The sequence below is a fragment of the Onychomys torridus genome, chromosome 14 (assembly GCF_903995425.1).
Source record: "Onychomys torridus chromosome 14, mOncTor1.1, whole genome shotgun sequence".
Taxonomy (NCBI): domain Eukaryota; kingdom Metazoa; phylum Chordata; class Mammalia; order Rodentia; family Cricetidae; genus Onychomys; species Onychomys torridus.
This window is the reverse complement of record NC_050456.1, coordinates 71,264,196-71,290,122: the sequence shown is the minus strand read 5'-3', so window position 1 is coordinate 71,290,122 and position 25,927 is coordinate 71,264,196. Positions and strand designations below refer to the sequence as shown.

Sequence of the window (25,927 nt, the reverse complement as noted above, 5' to 3'; positions counted from 1 at the left end):
GGAACACACTGAGGTCCTTAGATTACCCAGGCTGCTCCCTGTTCAGGATATGTGCTGTTTCTTCCCTGGGGCACCCTCTTCCAGGCAGTGTTTTCTGTCTTTCTCTACCACAGCACTGGCATGGGAGGCAGGATGGACCCGATGTGGCACTCTGCCACCTGCTATGAGAATACAGAACAGGTCCCCTTCTCAAGGGTCTCCTGTCCCCATAATGACAGCACGCTTCTACTCTGGCTCCCAGAGAGGGTCACCCTTACCTAGCTTGTCACCAAGTCTGCAAGAGGGCCAGGATAAGTTCCCAACTAATGGTCGCAAACGAATTCCTTCAGAGGGGCTGGGGGTCGGGGAGGACAAGGTTCAGCAGTGGCCATGCTCTGAGTTCATGGGAGTGACTGCATTCTAGGGATGGGTGTGTCCTGAGGGTGACAGGACCTTGGGGAGTGACAGTGACCAAGGGATAATAACGTTCTAAGAGTGGCAGTGACTGGGGGATGAAGAGCCTGATGGCGACATACTGAGAGGTCACTGAGAAGTGACAGTAGCCTTGGTGGTGACAGTACACTAAAATGGGACAGAGCCCAGGGGAGATGACAGTTCTCTGGAGATCTTAGAGCTCTGCAGAGAGCAGACTGCCTAGCCTTAGTGGACTGTCCCACTCAGTCAGCATCTCTGACAGCAGCTCCCCCTCCAGCGGCCTCATCTTGCCCAGCTTGGGAAGACGGAGAAGGTGGTGGTGTTGCCAGCAGACTTCATCTGTGGCACTGTGCACCATGGCTGTGGGGCATGGAGGAAGCAGTAGAGAGCTGTCTACTTCACCACGGGGACCAGCATGGCACTGTGTTCATCCACAAAGAACTCCCTAGGCTGGAGGCACTTAGGCCTAAGGGATGTGTTCACATTGCTCACTCGGGGAGGGAGAAACACCACTGTTAACCTTTTGGGGAACCATGAAGGGTCCAGGTCACCCTCCTTGTAGGCTGCAGGGATGGAGGAAGGCAGCCTGGCCGAGGCTGCTGAGTACACACCTGCATGTAAGCCTGGCACGATGACTCATGTCTGACCTGTCCTTATGGCTTGGGGGATCCTGGGGCTGAGCTCCCCATGTTCTGTCTCCTCGTTTACAGAGTGGGTTAGTGAGGAAAGCCTGGCCCAACAGTATAACAGCATCAAACAAACATTGACACGCGTGTGTGACAGCTTGGTCTTTAGGGTGGTGGTACTGGGAGATGGTGAGGTTGGGGGCAGTTTTTCAAGTCACCGGTGGTGTGCCATGGAGGGAGATTGTGGGGGCCCCAGTCTCTTCCCCTCCTTGCTGCCTCCTGGTTATGGTTATGGATTTTTAAAAATCATTTTCCTCCGCTATAACTGCTGCATCCCGAGAGTCCGAAGCCACAGGGCCTACTGCTCGGGTGGAAATGTCCACCCGTGAGTCATGGGAACCTCTTCTCCCTGCAAGTCAATTGTCCTGGTTATGTTTTCCATCAGTGGAAAGCACAACACCCTCCTACCATCTCCATCATGTCCCTGGGAGGTAGTGAATTCTAAGACAATTGTGTCACTGTGGAGCCGGCTCCTCTGAAGCAGGTGGAGATGACCTGAGGTTCCTAGGACCTATTTGTCAGACCTCAGTTTCCTTATTTTTCAAATGGAAATAACACTCTCTCCCTCTTTAGGGTTTGATAAGAAATACAGATTTGCCAGGTGTAATGGGACACACCTTTAGTCCCAGTACTCAGGAGGCAGAGGCAGGGGGATCTTTGTGAGTTCAAGGCCAGGTGGGTGTGCTTAGTAATTTCCAGACTAGCAGAACTCCACAGTGAGACAGAAAATTCCATATGCCTAGAGCCAGCACATAAGAGTTTCACTGTGAATGTAGTGTGCGTGTGCGAGCAAGCTTCAACGTGAGTCCCACGAATATCCATAGGTACACACTTGAGTGATACTTAATAGGATGAGTGAACTCTCTCTCTGTCTCAAATTCTGTGTTCTAGAGCCAGAAAAATGGCCCAATAGGCAAAAGTACTTGTTATACAAGCCCGAAAACCTGAGTTCGATCCCTGAAACCTCAAAAAGCCTCATGTTTCTACAATCCTCGCACTCCTGAGAAAAGATAGGGGTGGAGCTAGGAGACTCTGATGGACGCGCTGGGCCAGATAGCCTGGAGTACTGTGTGCAGTGGTAGACACCGGAGACCCTGTACAACAAGGTGGGTGGTGAGAACCGACTCTCAAAAGCTGTCCTCTGACTTCCACATACTTGCCATGAAAGGTGAATGTGCGTGTGTGTGCACGTGCACGCGCAGGCGCGCCTACACACACACACACACACACACACACACACACACACAATCTGTTGTTTTTTAAGAAAGAAAAAAATTGCTTTCTGTCTGGGCATGGTGGCTTGCATCTATAATTCAGCTCTCAGAAGGCAGAGTCAGGCAGATGGAGATTTGGGGACACCTTACATGGGTGGCATCTCATGGCCCTGTCTCAAAACAAGGACAATAAAATCTATTCTCTTATCTGTGAGTTGGGAGCGTCAGTGTAGGCCTTCTCTGCTGAGATGTACATTGCTTCGCTAGGGTGACAGGGTCGAAGACAGCTAGGGCCCGAGTGACTGAGACCCACGGCTGATGAGCACACAGCGTGGCAGGGCTCTCTCACCCTTAGGGAGCAAACCAGGGAAAACCAGCACCTGCCACTGTCTTCTCCCAAATGGCCACTAGAGGGCCTGCGAGGCTGGCGGATCACTCCAAGCCAGGCAAGAGTGGAAACAGACAGCCTGCTTTACTGAGAGACGTCCAGTTAGTTTTGTTTTCTGTCTGGTGCCCTCCCTGCTCCTCTATTTAAGACCCTTCCTGTTTCCATACACACTTCCCAGACTTTCTGGAGGGAGGGAGTTCACGCTGTCTGTAACTCAGGGTCCTGGGGTTGTTTATAGTGCTCCTCAAAGTGAAGGTCATAGCCCGGCCCTCCACCCCCGCCACAGGCAGAAAAACCTGTGAGGGAAAGGAGAAGATCTTCCAGTGCAGGGGCTTGGGTCCTGGACTTTCCCGGCCCCTGATTCAGAATCACCTAGGATTGGTGTGGGACCTGCTTTTCAAACAAGATCCCCCAGCAGTGCACATAACTCACCAAGTAGCATTACAATGTGGTAGGTGGTGAGTCCCCTGTCACTGGTGGCATTCAAACAGAGGATCGAGGACACAGCCACCACATTTACTGAATGACTTCGCGTTGTCAATCAGCACAGGAACTTCCATTTGCTGCAGGGAGTGAGGCTGGAGTGTGAGTGGGGGTTGATGTCGGAGACCTACCTTTTACCTCTGAAGAACACATGATTCACCACAACTGCTGCCAGTGTCCTGGCTGAGGTTCTCATTCTAGGCCCAGAACCTCTCCTGGGTCTGCTTCTGTGTGTACATGACCACACATGTCTGGGCCTCCCTTCAGGTCCTGAGTGGTCTGGGGGCCCAGGCCAATGAGCCCGTACTGGCCAGCATGAAAAGTAGCTGGGAATTCCACTCTGGCAGCTGGATCAGCAAATCATATATACCCAGTCCAGACCTCAGCTTCAGCACTATGGAGAGGTTGAAGTCTCCATCAACCAACAGCTGAGTTCTCCTGGCTGCTGTGGTCTCCAGGGGAAGTGTGTCCAAGGCCAAGGAGATGCTGGCTAGAGAGAGGAGAATGTTTTCTCCTGGAGCAGGAAGGGCCAGCTTCCTCTAATGGCTGAAAGCAAAGTCTATGTTGCTCACAGGGACTTTGTGGCAGGGCAGAGCAGGCCTAGACGAGCCATCCTGGGGGCAAAGGTCCATGGCATCAGAAGCTCCTTGGTCAACCAGGGCCAGTGAGGCACAGCCGTGAGTACAGTCATCAACAGATCCCCCATCCTCCATGTTCCTTGCTGCAGTGTCCTGGCTGAGATTCTCAGCAGTGGCCTGGAAGACAAGTATAATGACAAGAACACATAGGCTTCCCAGAGCACCTGCTCTGGGCCAGGCCCTGTACCAGTGCTTCCTGGGTGTCCTCTGGTGACCTCACCTAGCCCTCCTGGGGATGGTGTTCTTCCATCTTGATTCCACAGATGAGCAGATGGGAAAGCTAAGTAGGGCCATCAAACTAAGCAAGAGGTGGGAGTGGAGGCTGGACTTGATACCAGGTGGAGCAGGTCATCAAGAGAGGTGGGGAACATTCTGTCTGGAACACACACACACACACACACACACACACACACACACACACACACACAGAGTGAGATCTGCTAGGAGTGCCCTATGGTCAGAGTGTACCCAAAACTCGACTATGGGCCACCAGGGCGCTCATGCCTCCTCCATGCCTGTCCCTGGATTTGGGAGTGGCTAAGCCTCTGCAGTTCTCCTGACCCAGGAGGACCTCCTGCTGACACTTGTCCAAATCACAGGGGGCAGGTGTGTGTGTGTGTGGGTTGTCCCATCTGGTGGCTCTAGTTCCTCTACCAGTGGACCCTCCTGTGAATCCTGGTTCCACCTGACCCCAGATATTGGGCCTCTTCTCTGGCCTCAGGACCTTGGCATTTGCTGTCAGCTGCGTGGAGCCCAGGTTCTGAGGCCGTTTGCACAGCTCAGTTGCTCACTTCCTAGAACTCTCTGCTCCTCTGAAGCTGCCTCAACTCACCTCTGGCCCTCCCCCTCTGTTTGCTTGTCCTACCTGCTGCTGGAATGCCATGCCCTGTTGGTTTAGCTTCCCCAGCAAGAAGTTAACTTCACAGGGATGTATTCTGCTGCCTCACACACTGTTTATTCCCAGTGCTTGGCACTGAGTGGATGCAGATATCCCAGCTGGCTCATACACTCCACCTTGGGGACCTCATCCTGGAGATCCAGGCCCCTGCCTCAGATCACAGACATTTCCCTGACCCATCTCTGTCTCCCATTGTGATCAACTACTTTCCTCTGCTCACTCTGTGTTTGGGTTAATCTTTAGCAAAATTTGTCATCATGCCACCATATGCCCTGATGTCATTTCCCCATGTGGCCTTGGACGGTCTGGAACTTTCTGAACTCCAGTTCAGTGTCTGTGAAGGAGGAGTCAAGAGAATGCCCACCTTCCAGGAGGCTGAGGCTGAACCTGCTGGGAAACCTCTTGTCAGCAAAGCCTCCTCCACAAAGAGGACCAGCCTGTTCTCTTCTGCACATGGCCATCTGCCTTGGTGAATGTCCTGGTTTGCTGATAACACCAAGGCTTCATTCTCATTATAGTTAACATTCATACGTTCATTATACATACATGCATGCATGCATTCATTCACACATTCACACATTCATTGTTGCTGTGAATCAGGACTTGAACTGTATGCAGAGGATAGGCTATAGGCCATAGCTGCTGGCCTGGTGGCTTGGGTCTGGGGGGAGGGGGCAGACACCATGGAGATTGTGGTGGTGCAGTACCTGTTGTTTGGCTAGAAGGATGACAGACCATCTCAAGTCCAGTGTCCTGCTCAGCAGTCCTATTCTCTTGCTTCACTGTGATATAGATATAATAGGATGAAAGGGTAGATTAAGGAAGGAACTTACTTCTAAAAAGCAACAACTTGTTTAAAATGTTTTACATTGGTATAGATTTTAGTCTATTGATACAAACTTAAAGTTAATTTTGTTATACTATGTATATATTTCTACTCATGTTTAAGGTATTGTGTTTGTATAGCTCATTTAAAATTGTAATGGATAATTAAAAATAGATTAATAATTAATCATCTGTGATAATCATACTCATAGCCATGTTAGTTAAGTCTTCTAGGTATACATAGAGATATTTCAGATAGATAGGTAATCTTCAAATACTTCAAAGACCTTCAGAATATGGCATTTTAAATATTTTTAAAATTTAGACTTTCTGGACAGTGAGACATGTCTGCTCCTGGCAGCACCGATTTACTTCAGAGAGGAGAATGGGCATTGAAGACACTTCATATGGAGTTTATCTTCACCCTGGCAAAAATAGCCATTTGGGCAAGAAACTGTTCTTGCCTGAACTGCTCGATCAACTGGACATGCAGGACCCATAGAAAGGTGACCACTGAACTTTGCTTGACAAAATGGTCCTTCAGGTTACTGCTTCGCAGAGGAAACTGCCAAGAGACTCTAGCCCTGTGGGCTGAAGACAAATGCCCCAACTTTACAAAGGAACATTAGGTGACTGTCCAGGCTGCCAGCTGTCTCTGTCTACCCTGCAAGACTCCCGAAAGTTGCTTGCATCCTTCTCCCGGTTCTCAGGTTATATTATATCCTTCTGAGTTCTTTGATGTGGTTGAAGACTAGATAGTTATAATTTTCTCAGTTATGATAAAAGATAAGTTAGATATAAAACCTTGGACTCACAAATATAAGATAGATAGGATATCTTCTTTCATATTGTAACTGTAATTCTTGCTTGATAATTGTTTTGTTATATGTAATTTTACTATGTAAAAGTTAAAACCTCCCTTAAAAAAAAAAAGAAAAGGGGAAGTGCTGTGGATATCGCTCTGTGTAAATAAAATTCTGATTGGCCAGTGGCCAGGCAGGAAGTATAGGCAGGACAAAAGAGAAGAGAATTCTGGGAAGCAGAAGGCTGGGGGGAGACACCGCCAGCTGCTGCCATGGAAAGCAACATGTAAAGACACTGGTAAGCCACAAGCCATGTGGCAAAGTATAGACTAACAGAAATGGGTTAATTTAAGATAGAAGAAGTAGATAACAAGAAGCCTGCCACAGCCATACAGTTTGTAAATCATATAAGTCTCTGTGTGCTTTCTTGGTTGGGTCTGAGCGACTGTGGGACTGGCAGGTAAGAGAGATTTGTCCTGACTGGGCCAGGCAGGAAAACTCTAACTACATCACTGTGTCTTGTTGGTAAGGTCGATGCGTTCTCCAAGGTCCCCCAACCTCAGAACTTTTGAGCTGAACCTGCCTCATGGAGTGAAGGGCAGTGAAAAGCTGCTCCATCCCCCACTGAGCCCCTCCTTAAAGGGATCACCCGCAGGCAGGACAGGATGCATAGCAGCCTGCATCTTCTTGCCCAGTTGCCTAATGCAGGAAAGGAAATCTACGGATTACTGATAATGAATCTATTTATTAGGGGATTATATGGAGTATCAACTCACTGATATTCGATATGGCAGTTTCAGTCCCAGAGTCCCTGGGAGGCTGGGATCCGGTCCCACACTGTTTCATGCCGCCTGGCCCAGTCTTCACCATCCAAGAGCAAAGGGTCCCTCGTACGTGCTCCTTAGGTCTTAAGCTAGCCAAAAGGCTACACTCTGGGGGCTGGTACCCCGATGTCATAGGTGGAATGAATACCCACTACATTTCCCCTTTTGTCTAAATAAGAAAGTTCTAAACCTAATACAAAGTTACAGTTGACTGACATCTGCTCCAGGGTTGGAGGTGGCAGAGGGCTGATCAGCACTCTGTGAGGGGAAGGCAAAGGGAGGTGTCCTGAGAGAAGACTGCAGAGGCATGGGGGGGGGGGGGGGAGCTCCAGAAGGCTGCAGAGGAGGATCCGCTCTGCTGAGAAGAGAGGAAGGAAGGGGCGGGGCTTTGGAAGATACGAGTATGCTGGAGGTCACTGGGCAGGGTGAGTCTGCATCACTGCCCCCACCTCCCACTGCCTATGGTGTACAGTAGGAGGAGTGCACCCCCCCCCCCCCGTGTGTGTGTAGGAGAGTGAGTTGTGGTGGACTGTTTGACTGTGTCATGATAGGCAAGCTGATTGGGCAGCCCTGGCACCACATTCCCTTGAAATGAGACTCAACAAATCAACGTGGCCCTGGCACAGGAGTTTGTCCTCGCAGGGAGGACAATGGCAGGCTGGACTTTGGCACATGCACAGGCTGAGCCAAAGTCACACTGGGCTCAGTGTCCACAGCCCAAAGATACACAGGACAGCAGCCCTGCCCTGCCCATTCAGACGACAAGTGGGGAGCATGGATACTTTTGGAACACAGTGCGAGTTTAGGATAAGGCCCAGAACCACCTCTTATTTGCTGTTTAATACTCTCTTGAGCCTCAGTTTCTCCTCCTGCCCTCCTTTCAGCTCCAGGCTTGCCATGAAGGTTACATCTAGTGACACATGAATGCCACTAGGCCACTAGGAAATACAGAGTGCCATCTTCCTCTAGTGCCATCCATTTCTGCACATTGTGGAACAGACACACATGAGTCCCTGTTCTCCTCTCCAGAGAGTTCCATGATTATTAAAAACATGTCCTAATGGCTGATCCACGAAGGCTCTGGTGTTTTTAACACTGTGATGGTGGGTGATGGAAAACAACCAGTCCCTAGGATTTGACACTCAGATGCTTTAGAAATGTGAGGATTCACTTTGAGGAAGAGGATTTGCTAAACCTTAGCAACTGCATCCCTGGTCCTTCCTCAGCTGGCTTGGGGCCAAGGATGGCATAAAAGTGACTGGCTGACTAAGTGTGGGGAGAAGTCTATGAGCCAGGTGTCCTTCCCCAGCCCTCTTGCTATGGTTTTATTTGTGCCCTGCTCTTCCTGCTCTTCCTGCAAGCAGTACCCACACAGTTCTGCCGAGTCCCAGCAGTCTCAGTACTTTCTCTTGGAAACATGGGGTTTGCTGTGAGAGTCCTGTATCTACTCCTTCCTTTGCTTCTGCTTACTGCACCTTGAAGGGCTCATGTTCGAGGCCTAGGAGCAAGCCCAAATGGTCCCCTGTTGAAATCAGACTTGCACAGAACTCGAAGGAACATGAACACCCTTACACCCATCAGCAGATTCCTCCATTTCAACACATCACATCACACACACACACACACACACACACACACACACACACACACACACACACACACACTTCTTTTCCCCTCTGGAATGTTTTGAAGTGAATTCTATGCCTTCTTGTTTTCTAAGAATTTTTCCTCTCCCCCACCATATAGACTCATGTGACATAAAAGCAGACATTCTGAATTGTTCAGCATGGTAGCATTTAGTTCTGTGAGTTCCCAATGCTGTGCAGCTCTTGGATATGAATGAGCTGGAGCGGGTTAGGTTTCCAAGCACTGGCCTTTCCTCAAACAACAAAAATCCCTCTAAGTGTTTACCAGGAGAGCAAAGCCAAAAGGCACACCAAGGACAACAATAAAATATCATTAATTATGTCAGAATCCTCATGAGATGGGTTTGCCTTTCTGGGGAGGGCATTGGAACTTGAACTCAGAGCATAACAAATACTCAGAAAACTCTCTCACACTGAGTCACCCCAGCCCTTTTATTACATTTCTGCTTTGACACAGTGCCTCACTAGGTTGCCCTGATTAAACTCACTATCATATAGTTCCTCCTTGGCCCCAAAGAAGGAGCAGATGAAATGACATGAAAACATGCTTCTTTGTCTCCTCACTGTGGGAGGGCAAAGCCAGTGAACTGGCAAGGAGAGTCCACAGCTGGAAAAGTCCTCCTCAGCAGGCCTGGGGAAGGCACAGAGGAGCACTGCTCTCCACTCCCAAAGACTCTGGGTGGAACCTGCTCCCCCCCCCCCCCCCCCCCGCGCGCGCCTTGGCCCCCTACTTCACTAAAGTTCCAGTGAACAAAGACACAGCAGCTGGGCCTTCCCTCTGCCCGGCCTGGCCTTTCCCATCATTGGAGTTCAGAAAACCTCCCCTCGGGTCTCACATTTCCTTCCTGCCCGGGCCTAGAATAGTTTTTATTCACCAACACGACTTTCCAGTTGGTCTAGCTTCAAACTATTTCAGTCCCTTCTGAATGGATTCCAGAGTCCCTGATGAGTCACCCCCATTGCCCCTCTCCATAGCTCCCGACAATCCTACACACCATCATTAATTCCTTTTATGGATGAGGAAAAATCCAGATGTGTGGCTCCCAAAGGGGGTAACCACTGGGAACTGCCTGATCCTCACTGAGCTTTCTGCCCCTAAGACCATCACAGCCAGACTCCAGAGCCTTCTGAGAGGATGACCATGGATTGACACTTTGAGAAGGTTGGGTGAGCTAGCCTTTTGTCACCGGGACAGTGCATTTGAGATAGCCCACTGAGGGAAGTAAAGGTTTGGTTTGATCACAGTTTCAGAGACTTCGGGCTGGGGTCTGCTGGATTCTCTGCTTTTGGCCTGAGGCAAGTCAAGCTTTGTGCATCTCAAGACACTATCAAGAGGCTGGGGCCTGGGGACAAGGCCAGGTGGGTAAAGTGCTGGTCTCACATGCATGAGGACTTGAGATATATTCCCTGAAATAGAAACAAAAAAGCCCAAAGTAACATGAACTTATGATCCCAACTCTGGAGAGGTAGGAGCAGGTGGATCCCTGAGAGTCCCTGGCCAGCCACTCTAGCTAGGCAATTTGGTGACTTCCAGGCCTATGAAGAAACCCCATTCTGAAAACTAAATGGATGGCACCTGAAAATGAATGACAGCTGAGGTTGACCTTTGACCTCCCTATGGGTATGCACATGGATACACACATACACATTCATAAACACATAGACACACATTAAATAACTGTTCAAGAATATCTTAGTCAAGGTTCTGCTGTTGTGAAGAGCCACCATGACCACAGCAACTCTCATAAAGGAAAACATTTAATTGGGCCTGGCTTAACAGTCTCAGAGGTTTAGTCCATTGTCAGCATGGTGGGAAGCATGGTAGCATGCAGGCAGACATGGTGCTGGAGAAGGAGCTGAGAGTTCCACATCAGGTTTTGCACAGCAGGAAGAGAGAGCCACTGGGCCTAGTTTGAGCTTTCCAAAGCTCAAAGCCCACCCTCAGTGACAAAGTTGCTCTAATAAGGTCACACTTCCTAATCCTTTCAAATGCTGCTACTCCCTAAGCATTTAAATACATGAACCTCTGGGGCCATTCTTATTCAAACCACCACAAAAGAGAAAGAAAGTAAGAGCTGGGGTGGAATTTGGTGGTAGAATGCCGCCTTGCCTTGAATATGCAAAGTTCTGGGTCCCAGTACTGTGAGACTGAGGAAACAACACACCAGATGGGAGGAAATGTTTGCACCTCAGGCATCAGTACCTAGAATTCTAAAGAACTCAAACAGTTGGATGACAAAGTCACCACTCACACCCACTGGTCAGGAGCACTATACCTTCCTAAAGGTACCTATCATGCAAGAAGCCATGGGTTTTATCCCCCACATCACACACACACACACAAATCACCAAATACATAAATGTGAGCTGATGAATTCATTAAAAATGTAAAAGGAAGGTAATTAGTGTCTTCAAGAGTAGGTAGAATTCAAAGCCTTCTTACACAGCCAGTAGGAATGTAGCAAGGGGTGAGGTCTTTGGAAAGGTTGACAGTCCCATGATGCAGCTCTTCCCCTGTAGGTATGTCCTCAGAGGAACAGGAACTAAGGACTTGACAAGTGCTGCAGCCAGTCCCCATGACGGTTCTTCATCATCAGCTAAGGGCTTACAACTCAAGGGCCTACCAACCAATGAACGGATGAGCAGCCTGCTCTAGCCAAACAGTGTTAGTATGCTAAACAAGGGAAGGAGATGCCATTTCCTGTTGCAGTGTGTGCGAGCCCACCATGAGCTTAGTGGAAGCCAGACACAGTAGGGTCTGTGTGATGTGACTCCATCACAGAGCATGCAATATGCAGAACATGGGAATTAATATGTATGTGAAGTGTAACGATTGTCGGGAGCTATGGAGAGGGGCAATGGGGGTGACTCATCAGGGACTCTGGAACCCATTCAGAAGGGACTGAAATAGTTTGAAGCTAGACCAACTGGAAAGTCGTGTTGGTGAATAAAAACTATTCTAGGCCCGGACAGGAAGGAAATGTGAGACCCGAGGGGAGGTTTTCTGAACTCCAATGATGGGAAAGGCCAGGCCGGGCAGAGGGAAGGCCCAGCTGCTGTGTCTTTGTTCACTGGAACTTTAGTGAAGTAGGGGGCCAAGGCGCGCGGGGGGGGGGGGGGGGGGAGCAGGTTCCACCCAGAGTCTTTGGGAGTGGAGAGCAGTGCTCCTCTGTGCCTTCCCCAGGCCTGCTGAGGAGGACTTTTCCAGCTGTGGACTCTCCTTGCCAGTTCACTGGCTTTGCCCTCCCACAGTGAGGAGACAAAGAAGCATGTTTTCATGTCATTTCATCTGCTCCTTCTTTGGGGCCAAGGAGGAACTATATGATAGTGAGTTTAATCAGGGCAACCTAGTGAGGCACTGTGTCAAAGCAGAAATGTAATAAAAGGGCTGGGGTGACTCAGTGTGAGAGAGTTTTCTGAGTATTTGTTATGCTCTGAGTTCAAGTTCCAATGCCCTCCCCAGAAAGGCAAACCCATCTCATGAGGATTCTGACATAATTAATGACATTTTATTGTTGTCCTTGGTGTGCCTTTTGGCTTTGCTCTCCTGGCAAACACTTAGAGGGATTTTTGTTGTTTGAGGAAAGGCCAGTGCTTGGAAACCTAACCCGCTCCAGCTCATTCATATCCAAGAGCTGCACAGCATTGGGAACTCACAGAACTAAATGCCACCATGCTGAACAATTCAGAATGTCTGCTTTTATGTCACATGAGTCTATATGGTGGGGGAGAGGAAAAATTCTTAGAAAACAAGAAGGCATAGAATTCACTTCAAAACATTCCAGAGGGGAAAAGAAATTGTGTGTGTGTGTATGTGTGTTATGTGTGTGTGTGTGTGTGTGTGTGTGTGTGTGTGTGTGTGTGTGTGTGTGTATGTGTGTGTGTGTGCGTGTGTGTGCGTGTGTATACAGATGGGTGTGTATATATGAACATATATGTGTGCACACATGTATACCATGTGTTGAAAATGAACGAATCTGCTGATGGGTATAAGGGTGTTCATATAACTTCTAGTTTGGTACAAATTTGACTTTAACAAGGGGACATTTGGGCTTGATCCTAGGCCTTGACCACAAGCCCTTTAGGTGCAATAAGCATGTAAGTTAGAGGTCCAACACAGGAGTCACAGACTGTGAGTGACAATCTCTACTACCCTGTGGTCACTAGAAGCCACATCCCTGCCAATAGGAGCTGAGTGAACATGGCCTGGACACTTTTTGTGCATTTATACGTTTATTGTTCCTTTGCTCAAGCCCTGCATTTTGGGTGAGGAAGGTGGAGGCAGCCATCTGTTGTGTGAGGTTGGTCAGCGGGGAACCTAGAAAAAGGCTCCTGTATCCTAAGTAGGTGTACTGGGGGAAAGGAGCTGGTCTATCCAATGGACTCCATGAGCTATAGGAAAGAGTGTTCCAACACTGTGCCAGATGTGGGCAGGGTCAGGAGCCCCTGCAAGGGACACAGGAAGAGGCAGGAACTGGGCACACAGTGGGCCCACATGTTGGAAGAAGACTCCAGGCTGCAGGTGCCCTTCTCAGTGCTGGGGCTGAGGTTCACATGATTGATCTATAAGTTTGCATTGTCCCATCAAGCCTGTGGAAGCTGAAGGCAGACATCACCAGAGCCTAGCTAGGGACTGAGGCTATCCGCCAGGGCCCAGGCTTTTGGGTAGAGGCAGACATAGGAATGGCAGAAGGGAGGGCAACCAAGACAGAATCAGGTTCAGGATCATGAACCAGTGCTGCCAGGAGGACTGGAAGCCTGACACTGACTGATCAGGTCCCCTGTGCATGTTTGAGTCATACAGCTAGTCACTGTCACTGTCCAGTCCAGGCAAGCCACAGCCAACCAGAGCATGGAAGCCAAAATGCACATAGAGATCCACATACAGGCTCAATTCCTGGCTCCCAGGAAGAAGGCTCACCACTTGGGAAGTTCTAGCCTTTCTTGGGGTTTGTGATCTTGGCCAAAAAGAGTGGAGTCTGAGTATTTGTGTCAAAGATAATCATCAGGAATGACCTGTCAAAACTCAAAGTAAATGGGTTCAATTTTGCAGACAAGAAGACGAATTTGACTCCTGTGGCGGCAGCTGCTTCTGTGCCTGTCTCAGCCACATCCAGCACAGCCTTGTGGACCACCTGTAGGAGAAAGACATCACTCATTGAAGTCAGGGAGGACAGGAGAGGAGATCCACTGCTGGCCTCATCTGCTGGTGAAGTTGTTTGTTCCTACACTGAGCTCCACCCCTGGTGTTTCTGTTCAGGGTGTGAGATGAGGCGTGCCTTGGGTCTCATAAGTCTCTGAGAATCTGTGTTGCCCTCAAACCCATCCTCAAACTGGAGGATGGGAGTAGGAAACTCCTGTCCTTACTCCACAGGCAACTTTTCAGGAGACCCAGAGGGAAAAAGCCAGGGTGCTGAAAGCCAGTGTAGCTACAGCATCCCTCCTGCTCAAGCCTCCTTGGGACATACATCAGAAATGCACAAGGCATGGCTTCTCATTTCCAGACTGCCATGCCCTGCTGGTATAGAGCTGAGCCCAGGCCTCAGAGTGGGCACTGGACTGAACACCAGAAATGCCAGATTCTGCAACTGGGAAGATAGTGTGGGGTTCCTAAGGCATCTTCTCACCTATTCTTAATCTTTTCATCTCAACTGCCAATCATTCCTTGATATTTCCTCTACTGCTACTGTTCTGTGTGCTCATCAAGAAGTACTGGCCAGCTCTGCAGTGAAAAAGCTGAGGCTGGAAGTGCATTTGCCCTGCAGCAGATTGTGGTTGGCATCTGCACTATAACAGAAGTTGGTGCCTATGCTGGTCTAACACTAAGCACTGGGCTCCTAGGAGAGATTATGTTCAGGGTGTAGACAAGGGACTGGCTGCATGGTATACAGCAGAAGTATCTAGGCTGTAATCCAGCTCTCCCAGGATGAAAATCTCAGAATTGCAGGCTTTCTCACACATTTTCCATTTCCCACACCACTTGACTTTCACAACCGACATTCCCGCACCAAGGCGAACTACCCAGAGTGTCTTGGCTTACCTGAGAGACTTTCAGGTCCTTGGCCCCTGTGATCCCAGACAGATCAGCCTGTGAGGAGAAGACTTTCCTGATGCCCAGCTGTGGAAGGATGTTCTCCAGGCTGTAGTCAGTGGAGATGGAGAACTTGGGCATGTAGAGCTCATCAATCTTCCTGAGAATGGAAAAGAGAAATATAAATGTCAATGGACCCTGTTGCTCCATTAATGTATCTTAAAGCTGGGTAACCAGAGACAGCCCTCTCACTGGAGAGCAGCCCTCTTTCCATCCATGCCTAGAGCATTTGATTTTCCTCTTCCTAATGCATTAATTACCCATCAGTGCCTGAGAGTGTTTACAGGGGCCAGGCAATGGGGCTTGGTACTTCCTGTTCCTCTGCCAAGAATACTTTCCTCCAAGATCCACAAAATGGAGCCCTTCCCTTGACCTGTAGACCCTCAGACATCTCCTAATGATCCTACTATATTAAATTTCACACTGCATCTGACTCCAGCGTTCCTTATCCTTGAACCCCTTCTCAATCTCATCCCTTGTCATCTTTTAACTAATCAAATAATAATTAGTTGCATTTCTATCTCCCCACTCTCTCTTCCTCATTCCAAGAGGAGCCCTCAAGAGTAAGAAATTTTGTGCTGAGTCTCTGATAAACTCTCAGGGTCTAAGTCAGAAAACGGCACATAGTAGGTATTCAAGTCATCATTCCATGAATGGTGAATGAATTAGGGGATGAGATGGCTACACAAGGCAGAGTTAATTCTCAGAGCTCACTCAACCTCACTCCCCTCTGCCTTCAAAACCCATTCAAGATTCCCTGTAATTACAGACTGTTAGACACAGAGGAATCCTCAGCAGAGGGAAATTCACCACCACTCTGCCTGTCCCTGTTGTCTCTCTAATCATTACATTGGATGCTAGTGAGACTTTGAGGGACGTGGACACAGGGCCATGGTGGACAACAGGATGGGGAGCCAGGCTACCTCTGGTTCCTGTGGACTCTCACCTGGGCCTCAGAGAGTCCTTCCACTTCCTCAGGGTCTCTGGTTGCAAGCTGGCTTCCACCTGCTGCATCCTGCCCTCATCAGGGAGGATGAACAGGGCGCTGGCATTGCCTGTGTACTTCAGCTCCACTACAGTGCAGGACAGCTCCTCATCCCGGAAGTAGGGTGTGGTCAGGTCCTCAATGTTCATCATGGGCACCCTCACAGTCCTCTTCTTGTCCAGATGGAACTCAGACTCGAATGTGTCACGAGGATCAAATGATGTCTTCCATTTCCCTAAATGTGGTGCAGGACATCAGAATGTAACAGCACAGGAGAGACCCCACCTCTGTCCCATTTCTGTCCATCTCCTGTGTTGTGACAGCCATCAATCCAACTTCAACAACACAGAGTGTCCTTTAGGTTGCATAGTCTGGATTGGGGGAAAAAAAACCCTTGTAGATGAGAAGAGACTCCAAGCTCAGTTTGGAAAGGGGAACCTGAAACCAAAGCCTGGCTACTTGAGCTCCTGAGCAACTGTTAGGTTTCTGGGCATGAGATGTGTAACAGACAGATGAGATTCAAAGTGGGAAGACTGGAGCCTGGGGAGTATTGAGGATCCCTTCTTGCTCAGGAGGAGCCATGTCTAGAAGGCAATGTCTTGTGGGACAGGTTTTAGGGGAAACAAGACAAGAGAGACTGAATTCTCCCACACTGAGCATTCCATGATCCCATAGATTGTGGACTAAAGTGAGTAAGAAGTCCTCAGCTCACAAATGGGCTATGGCCACCTCTACAAATCACAGATATCCCATTCAGACTTATCCTGGATCCCTACAGAACTTGGTACTGAAACAGTTTCTTGGGCTTGGAATCTAGCAGCCTCAACATGCATCCCCACCTCACAGCCAAGCAGCAATGGAGCTTGGGTCCTGAGGCTAGAGAGCCATGCCCAGCCATCCTTCAGGCCATCACTCTGCTTCCACCATTCCCAGCCCACAGCAGCTCTGCAGCCATCCTGTCCTCTGTCCTCCTGTCATCCTGTCCTTCTGTTCTCCTGTCCTCTGTCCTCCTGGACTCTTTTTCTGTCCATGGCAACCTTGAGATTTTGCCCATGGTCTCAGACCCTGCCCTCCCTCTGCCCTGGACAATCCTTAATTCAACCCAGATCTGATTTCATCATGACTTCTGTCAGGCACCAAGTTCTGGGCTGTCTCCTAACTCGCTGGTCTCTGTCAGGCAGGGTGTTGTGGGTGTGGGCTCTGGAAGTCCCCCCACTACCTTTACCGATTACATCTTAGGCTGAGTCTCCCAACTCTCTTGCACCCAACTCTCATCAGACTCACTGGCCCTGGAGTGTGTGTCTTTGGAATTCTAACCTTCAGGATGTTTGGGCTAGTAATTTTACAGAAGCAAAATCCCGTGAGGCAGCCATACCCTAAACACAGAACACTGCATGGCTGACACCTCCCTCTCATTAGTGTCTGCTCCTGCATCCCTGCTTTTCCAAGTCCAGGTCCAGCTCATTACCAAAATGGCTCAAGGGAGAGGTCCTGAATAGGAATTGCCCACAGGGCTCTTCAGTAGTTATGGGGCATGCTACTTTCCCCATAAGATGGTTAGGCAGACTCCTTAGATCAAGGGGTCCTCAGTCCACCTGGAGTCTCCTGGAGGCAGAGGTTCTCCAGTAGGGATGGACACCTTCTACAGGAGCAGATTAGAAATGTTGGACTGAGCAGACTAAGGGACCTGGTCTCTGTAGGGAGCAGCCCTGGCTTCTCCCAACTCAGGTAGGACCATACACACAACCTATGCATTCTGCTAGTTTATAAGTTTAAGTCACAGCCAGAAGGAGCTGTCTTAGACCGAGAGCACAGGGGTTGTGTGCCGTAGGTGCCAGGAACCATGACTATAACCAAAAAGTCCTAGGGGAGAAATAGGGCCTGTGCATAGAAAGGAAGCCGGGGTTGTGAGCACCACCTTTCCAGTGGTCAGCATAAGGATACAGGGTTCCTTCCCAGTTACCATTTTTTCTCTCTACTCCCAAAACAGTGAACAGCCTCACCTTTAAAGTAGATGTAATTCACCAGCACCATTACTGTACTCTCATCTAGGTCTGAGATCAGTTCTTCAATCTTCCCCTGGGTCTGATTCCTTACATAGTCATTGATAATCTTTTTGGCCTCATGAGGATGCTGGAAATCAGCTGTGGAGGCCTCAGCCTGGTACAGTGCCCTTGCCTTCTCCTTGAACTCTGCCAGGATCTGCAGGCGCTTTTCAACAAACATCATGCTGCCTATGCTGATCTTCACCTGGTCCCCTGGCTGGCTGAGCATGTGGAGGAGATGCCCAAAGCCCTGGTGGATGTCTGCCTCAGGGGTCTCTGTGAGATTGAACTTGAGACCTTCTAGAATCTCTTCCAGGGTATTGCTGCTTGCTCCCAAGGACAAGACGGCCAAGGCAGCTGAGATGCTGAGTGGGGAGAAGACGACATTTTTATGTGGATTCTTCGACACCAGCTCCTTGTAGAGGCTGAAGGCAAAGTCATTGTGGATGGAGGCCAGTGTCAGACTGTCCCCACGTGTCCCATTGTTTGGGTCTTCCTGGACTTCGGTGTCCCTTCCCAATGTGCCATCTGGTTCGCAGAGGACAGTGGGGCAGAACCCGGCCATCAAGAGCCCCAGAGCTACAAGGAGGGCCATCTTCTCTTCTCTGCAGGCTGAAAAGTAAAGATTCTTTGAGTCATGAAGGGCCAGGTGGTGTCCTTGACCTTCCACAGGGCTGCACTGTGTCTCTGCTCTGCTGTCCTTTGCTGCCTCTGTGACCATGCACAGGAGGTGCTCTGGTCACTCAGATGGCAGTCCCACAGTATGTGCTCCTGTTATCAACACAGGAGGGCGTTGCAGTAGCCAGTTCTCCTCACAGAGAACCAAGACCCAGAGAGGGGAATGGACACACCAGGTCCACAGAGAAGCCAGAAGAGGAGTGGAGGGATGGGATGAGCCCTGTCTGATCAGGTTGTCTCCTCTCATTCTCTCCTGCAGAAGGATTCATTAGAAGGCTGGGAACACTCTTCGTTTGTACTCACCCCCACACCCCTACACACACCCTGGAGACAGAACTTAGGGTCCTTGGAGTAGTTGCTAGCACTGTCCCTAAATTTGCTTCTTGATGACAAGTCTGGGAAATCTCAAGGCTCTTGACTTAATCTGGTGCATGAAGCTGGTCCTGGGGAGGAATAATTGAGAGGCAGCACAAGAGACATCTGGTGTCATGCCAGGGCCATGGCACCCCCAGAACAGGTCATGTAAAAACAAACAGGGCAAGGTGCTTTCAGTCCTGCCAGGGCACCACATGATGATTTTCACCTCAGGCTTGGGAGGCCTTCTAGTGGGAAGAAAGGTGAGTGGTGTCAATCTCTGACACCTGGACCAGATTTTGTTTTGGCTCTTGGGATGGCTGTGTGGTAGCAAGCAAATGGGCAAACCTCTCTGGGAAGCTTGGCGAGTGACCCAGGTTTCATTATTGTTAAGTGTCTGGCTTATTATGGGGCCAACGGAGGTTAGTTGTAGAGAATGTCTAGAGGGCTATCTCTTCCATCCACCTCTGGAGCACAAGCATCCTAAAGGACTACAGTTGAGGGTTTGTGATCATGGTAAACACAGGCACCCACAACCAGCTTTGAATATTTGTTCAGGTGTCCAAAGGTGAAAGTGGATGGTAAATGAGTGGGAGGGAAAGGGAGAGGAGGGAGGGGACAGCAGGGGGTTGGAGAGATCAAGAAGGAGTGAGAAAATGGAAGAGCAGGAGCAGGGAGATGGGAGGAGGGAGGGATAGAGAAAGGAGGAGGAGCCAAGGGGAAGACAGAGGGGAAAGAAGAACAGAAGAAAATAGAAGGAGAATGGAGGGAGAAGGGGAGGGAGGTGCTGGAGTTGAGCCACATGTTCCCAGGCTTGTGACATGCTTGCAGAGGGGCCAGGGATCTCGGTGAGTTGGCTGCTTTATGCTGTATTTTCTTTCAGACTGATGCAACTATTTCTCTGGAAAAGCACTGAGCAATATTTTGTGCCAGGATAGTTTCCAGAGGAAAGGGGCTGCAAGGTGTGTGCATCAGGAGACCTGGCTCAGTGGCTGAGCTATTGCCTATTTTGCTCCCCTAGTTGAGGGTGAAGCAGATCTGCTCAGCCACGGATCTATGAGGGAAGTGGGTCCCTGACCCCTAATCAACTCTTGTCAGCTGTAAGCATGGCAGGGCTGCCACCTCCTCCAGAGGGACCTTGGAGCCCTCCTGTCTCCCCCTAGCAGCTCATTGGCTACACAAGGTCTCAATACTTCTTCCCTGTGGAGGGTCAGAAGGAACAGGCTCCATTAACTCTCTAGGAGCATAGCCCGTGGCATCCACCTCTTTATACACATGAAAACCCAGATTGGAAAGGAGATTCATATGCACCCCAGAAATATCCCCTGATTCCAGTCTAGTGTCCCAGGAACAATTCATCATCCCTCCTTCAAACCAAGACTTCAGGTACCTCACAGTCCTAGGAAGGTTCTAACTCTGTCCCCAGAGGGTAGGAATCCTGGGTATTACCTGAAGAGCTGATGCCCGCTGCCAGTGTCTATGACAGCTGAGTTCTGATGATCTGGGTTGCTGCTTGCCTGGTGTGTTGTTCTCCCTAGCACACTAATGCTTATTTATCTCCACTGGGGACTCCTCCCTCTTCTTAGGAAATGCTAGCGTGGACAAGCTGTTCTCTGTGCTCAGATCGGAAGTGGGCAGACAGAATGATTTCTGGTAATGTGGATTTATAGGCTTCTGCTAGCAGAACATTCTGACGGGAAATTGCCCAAAATGTTCTAAAAAAGACTGCTAGATATTCTGGGCATGCCAGAAGCAAACAGAGTGTGCATAATCCCTGCCCTACTTGTCACCAGATAGAGCTGCAACTAACATTTATCCTGCACTTTCTAATCTCTTCCAAAAGAACACAGCAACTCTATGTGCATGATCTCTGGTTTCTTTAGGGAAACTCACACATTATTAAACACATGCCTCGATCCTGACAGATCCCCACCTGCATCTGTGTAACCAACTGTCCTGTCTGGCAGCAACGGGCATATTCTCAACAGAGACTCACTCTCCCCCTTTGGCTCTCAGACTTCTGAAGGGAAGCTGCCTTATCTGGCAGTGAAGGAAAACTCCTAAAGGAACTGGTGTCTGCAGAGCCTGGCTGGCTGATCTGAATTTCAGTCCTGTAGAGAGATGGGAATACTCCAGATCAGAGGTTAATGAACTTCTCATGGTATAAGTGCTGCTCTCTGGAACAGCCAAGTTTCCTCCCTCAGTGTCAGAACTAAACCTTGTGACTATAGAGTCTATTAACTTAGCAGACAACCAGCTTCAATCCAAAAGCTAAGAATGCCAGCAGGTAACATCTTGAGCCTGTGGAGAAGCTCCCCCATCTTGATGATGCACCTGCCTCCCTGAGGTTCCCAACCCTGCATTTTCATCTTGCCTTGATTTGTGACTTTGGTTAAACTATCAAGTTTTCATGAAACTGTTTCCATATTGGAACATGGAATTTGGGTACTTAAATCTATGTTCTCAGCTCATTGTCACTCAAAATGGCTCTTTAAAGTGTCTGTTATTCCCTTTAGGAAGAGCTGTGGTGTTTGTGTCAACAATGTGGTTAGAGACTCCACAGGCAGGGTTGGGTCTAAAGCTGCTGTCCTTGAAATGGAGGCACTGATCTTAACAAGAAGGATTTCGGCCAAATAAACAGAAGCCTAAAAGCAGGTCTCTGTGTTTCAGATAAGCAGTTCACCCATGGTGCATTTCTGTTTGCCAAAAGCTACCCTAATCTTCCCACAAATGTCAGCTACCCCAGGCAAGGACACTCAGAGCCTCTTCAATCCAGACAGGCTGAATCAGCTCAAAGATCCCTACCTCGCTGTCATATAAAATGTTTTCTGCCATTTTTCTCCACATGGACGCTTATCAAGTCTTTAAACTTCCCTCTGAAACTTCAGAAGCCTGACCTCTATTCTCTGCACAGCTCTCCACATTCTTGTCTTCCAAGCTCCCACCGAGCATCCCACTGAGCTCCCAACACTCAATGGCTTTTCTATCCTAAAGTCCCAAAGTCCTTATATGATCCTTCCCAAAATATAGTAGATCTGCCACAGCAATACCCCACTACACTGGTACTCTCTTGTCATACATAGGGTGTTCTGTGGCTGTGACAAAACACTATGACCAAAAAGCAAGTTGGGAAGAAAAAGGTATATTTGGCTTTTACCTCTATATTGCTGTTTGTTATTGAAGAAAGTTAGGAGAGAAACTCAAAAGGGAAAGAACATGGAGCCAAGAGCTGAATCAGAGGTTCTGGAGGGATGACTTGCTCCCCTGGCTTGCTTAGTTTGCTTTCTTATAGAACCACCAGGCCAGGAATGCAACCAGCCACAGTGGGCTGGGCCCTCTTTCATCAATAACTAATTAAGAAAAAATTAAGAAAAAATCCTTAGAGACAGATCTTATGGAAGCATATGCTAAATTAAGGTTTCATTCTTTAATTTAACTGTTTGTGTGCCAAGTTGACATAAGACCAGCCAGCGTGGGGCCTATGAACAAACTGGTCATGGTAATAGAGATGAGAGCTATACATAGGTATGACTACATGGACCACCAGTCTGCAAGGCTGACCTGGCTACATTTGCCACATATACCAACACTGAGCCCTAGATATGGCAGATATGGCACCATTTTCCTGGATAACTAGCAATGACCTGGTGGCAGGTTGACCACATTGGACCACTTTTTTCTTGAATAGAAAAATGGCTTTTCCTCACTGAATGCTGGCCCAATGGGCTCGTGTGTGAATGCTTGGCCTACAGGGAGTGGCACTATGAAGAGGTATGGCCTTATTGAAGTATGTGTGCCATTGCTGGAGGAAGTGTGTCTCAGTTCACTTCCTGTTGCCTGCAGATCAAGATCTAGAACTGTAGCTGAATGTTTTTCTGTGCCCTCCTGGCTCCTGTGGCCTTGCGGTCCTGTATCCACTCAGACCCAAATGAACACACAGAGGCTTATATTAATTAAAACTGCTCTGCCATTAGCTCAGACTCACTACTGACTAACCCATTTCTGTTAACATATATGTTGCCATGTTTTCTGTGGCTTTACCTGTGTGCCATTACATGCTGCTCCCTGGGTGGCAGGCTAGCATCTCCTGACTCAGCCTTCCTCTACACAGAATTCTCCTTGTCTGCTTGTTCTGCCTATACTTCCTGCCTGGCTACTGGCCAATTAGTGTTTTATTTATCAACCAATCAGAGCAACACATATTCACAGCATACAGAGCATTCCACAGCATAGAACTCTCAGCTCCTCTCCAGTACAATGTCTGTCTGAATGCTGCCATGCTTTCCTGACATGCTGATAAGAGATTGAACCTCTGATCTGTAAGCCAAGGTCCAATTAAGTGTTTTCCTATGAGAGTTACTGTGGTCATGGTGCCTCTTCACATTAATAGAACACTAAGACACCCAAGTAGGTACTTATTTTGGTTATGGATTTTCCTTTCTTGTGTGGACTGCTTCTGTCAAAACCATCATCCGTGGACTTACAGAATTTCTTAATAACCATGATGTCAATCCACACAGTATTGCTTATGATCAAGGAATTCACTTCAGAGTCCAAGAATTACAAATTCATTGATCTTACTCTGTTCCCCACCATCCTGAAGCAGCTTGCCTGATAGCAAAATGGGATGGCCTAATGAAGACAGTTACAGTGCCAATTATGTGGCAACAGTCCAGAGGGCTGTGGTAGCATTCTCCTGAAAGTGATACATGCTGCAAATCATTGGCAAATATATGGTATGTTTTCTCCCATAGGTACGACCCACAGGTCCAGAAGGTAAGAGGTGAAAATTAAGTGGCTCTACTCACTATCACCCCTAGTCATCTAAGTGAAGGTTTGTGACTCCTATTCCCATGACCTAAATGCTGCTGGCCTAGAAGTCGTGCTTCTAGAGGTTGGATTGCTTCTGCCAAGGAACACAACAAACATTCCACTGAACTGAAAGGTCAGACTTTCCCTTGGCTATTTGGGTTTCTGATGCCTTTTATCCAACATTCTAATAATGGAATGAATCTGTTAGGTGGAGTGGTTGGTACAGATTCCCAAGTAGAATTAGTTTGCTTCTCCATAGTGGAAGGAAGGTAGATTATGTCTAGAGGTCAGGTGATCCTTTAGGGAGTATCTTTGTGTTATTGTGTCCTGAGATTAAAGTCATAAGAAACTATAAGAACCTAATCCAGCCAGGGTGACAAAGGGCAAGAAGGCATGGGTCACTTCTCCAGGAAAGAGCAAAGACCTGGTGAGGTGCTTGCTGAGTGTGGAAGAATGTGTAGAAGAGGAACATAGGTATAAATACAAGCTGAGGCTCGGTGACCAGTTCCAGAGACTAGGATTATAATAGACATAAGTGTTTCTGTCATTTTTTGGTTAAGAATGTTTTTGTAGAGATATTAGTATTTCTTTTCCTCAGTTTCTTTATCATGCAATGTAACATCAATTCAGAGAATATCAGAGGATATAATATTCTTGTAGACACACTAAAAGAATGACTCTTAAGGAACACTACTACCTGTTATAAAATTAATAATGTATTTGTGGTCAGATGAAGGATAGTTATATCATGTTAGTTATGATTTTGACCTGTTAGATATGATTTTGACCTGTATTTGCAATTGTACATAGGATTGTTAACCTATGTAAGACGTAGCTAAGATCTGATTGTTACTTTCAGTCTGAAGTTAAGCATGAATTAAGGAGACATGATATGTGTTAAGTTGACAAGGCGTGAACTTGTGACGGCTACTATTGACTGTCAACTTGACTCCATCTGGAATTAAGTAAAACTCAAGCATCAGGCTGTACCTGTCAAGAAATGTTCCTTAAATCATAATTTTAAATAGAGAGAGCCACATTTCTTTTGAGGTAGGAAGATCTACCTGTAATCAAGAACACACCTTCTGCTGGCAGCCCATATAAAGGACATGGAAGAAGGAAGCTTGCTTTCTTTGCCTGCTTACTCACATTCTTCCTGACAAGTCCATTCCTTATCTGGCATTAGGACCTGCTTCTTCAGGTTCCAGCATATACTGAAGACCAGGTGAGACATTTAGGCCTGTGGACTGAACTATTGCATTCATGGACCTTCTATTGGCAGACAGCCATTTTTGGACCAATTGGACTACACCTTTTAAGTCATTCCAATCAATCCACTTTCTTTATATAGAATCATTGTATGACTTTTGTTCCTCTAGAGAACCCTAACAGCTGAAATTTAATGGCCCATTCACTTCATATATTCAATGATGAATGGGTATTTCTGGGGACTAAGTCATAACCCATGATAATTTAGATCTATATAGCAATGTTCCACTCTGCACAATCATGAGGTTTTCATCAATAAGCCATGTAAACTCTTCATTGAGGTGGTGGCTTTCTCTGTGAGAGTGTCAGTTAACACTTTCATCTTATGGGTAGAATGTGAGCAGCAAACATGAGGGAGACACAGGCTTGAGTTATGAAATGTCAGGTTCACCTTTTGCTCCTACCCACCAGTTGTTCAGTTTTGCTTTAGGAAATAAAACCTTGCTATGTAGTGAAGGGTTATAGTTTGAATATGAAATGATCCCCAGAGGCTCATGGTTTGAATTCTTGTCCTCCTATTGATGACACTGCTTTGGCAGTCCTGTGGATAACTTTTGACTAATGTGGTGAGTTAGAGGGATTTAACTGGTTGAAATCTGACCAAGTTTTCTATTTCCTGATTCTTTAGATGGGACCAGCTGATCCCCCTCTGGAGCCTTATACTGAAACTCGGCTTGCCATCCTGCCTGTCCTGTCAAGAACTCAAGTGTATCTGGAGTTTTCTCCAGTCCCGTCTGGAGCCAACAGCCACTCAGACTCAAATAAACACAAAGAGGCTTATATTAATTAAAACAGTATAGCCTAATGGCTCAGGATTCTTGCTAGCTAGATCTTACATCTTAAATTAACCAATTTCTATAAATCTATACCTTGC

General features: G+C 48.0%; 1 protein-coding gene and 1 long non-coding RNA gene across 2 annotated transcripts; one reads left to right on the top strand and one right to left on the bottom strand.

Moving 5' to 3' along the window:
• Nucleotides 1-12,728: 12,728 nt before the first annotated feature.
• LOC118595820 (serine protease inhibitor A3N-like) lies at nt 12,729-20,523 on the bottom strand. Its single transcript, XM_036206634.1, has 5 exons — nt 20,422-20,523; nt 17,899-18,552; nt 15,857-16,130; nt 14,860-15,010; nt 12,729-13,954 (listed from the first exon to the last, which is right to left on the bottom strand). Exons 2-5 carry the CDS (start codon nt 18,533-18,535, stop codon nt 13,754-13,756), a joined length of 1,263 nt encoding a protein of 420 aa, XP_036062527.1. The 5' UTR covers nt 18,536-18,552; nt 20,422-20,523; the 3' UTR covers nt 12,729-13,753.
• On the top strand, nt 19,723-25,814 carry LOC118595821. The gene is made up of 3 exons (XR_004946563.1): nt 19,723-19,820; nt 23,727-23,917; nt 25,682-25,814. It is a non-coding gene; the product is annotated as an uncharacterized LOC118595821 (long non-coding RNA).
• Nucleotides 25,815-25,927: the final 113 nt, after the last annotated feature.

Excerpts from the sequence above, each read along its gene's own strand:
- LOC118595820 (XM_036206634.1), bottom strand. The coding sequence starts at position 18,535 with ATGGCCCTCCTTGTAGCTCTGGGGCTCTTGATGGCCGGGTTCTGCCCC. Across the intron at positions 15,011-15,856 it reads AAGGACTCTCTGAGGCCCAG|GAAGATTGATGAGCTCTACA; the intron begins GTGAGAGTCCAC and ends TTCCATTCTCAG. Across the intron at positions 13,955-14,859 it reads AGGACCTGAAAGTCTCTCAG|GTGGTCCACAAGGCTGTGCT; the intron begins GTAAGCCAAGAC and ends TTTCTCCTACAG.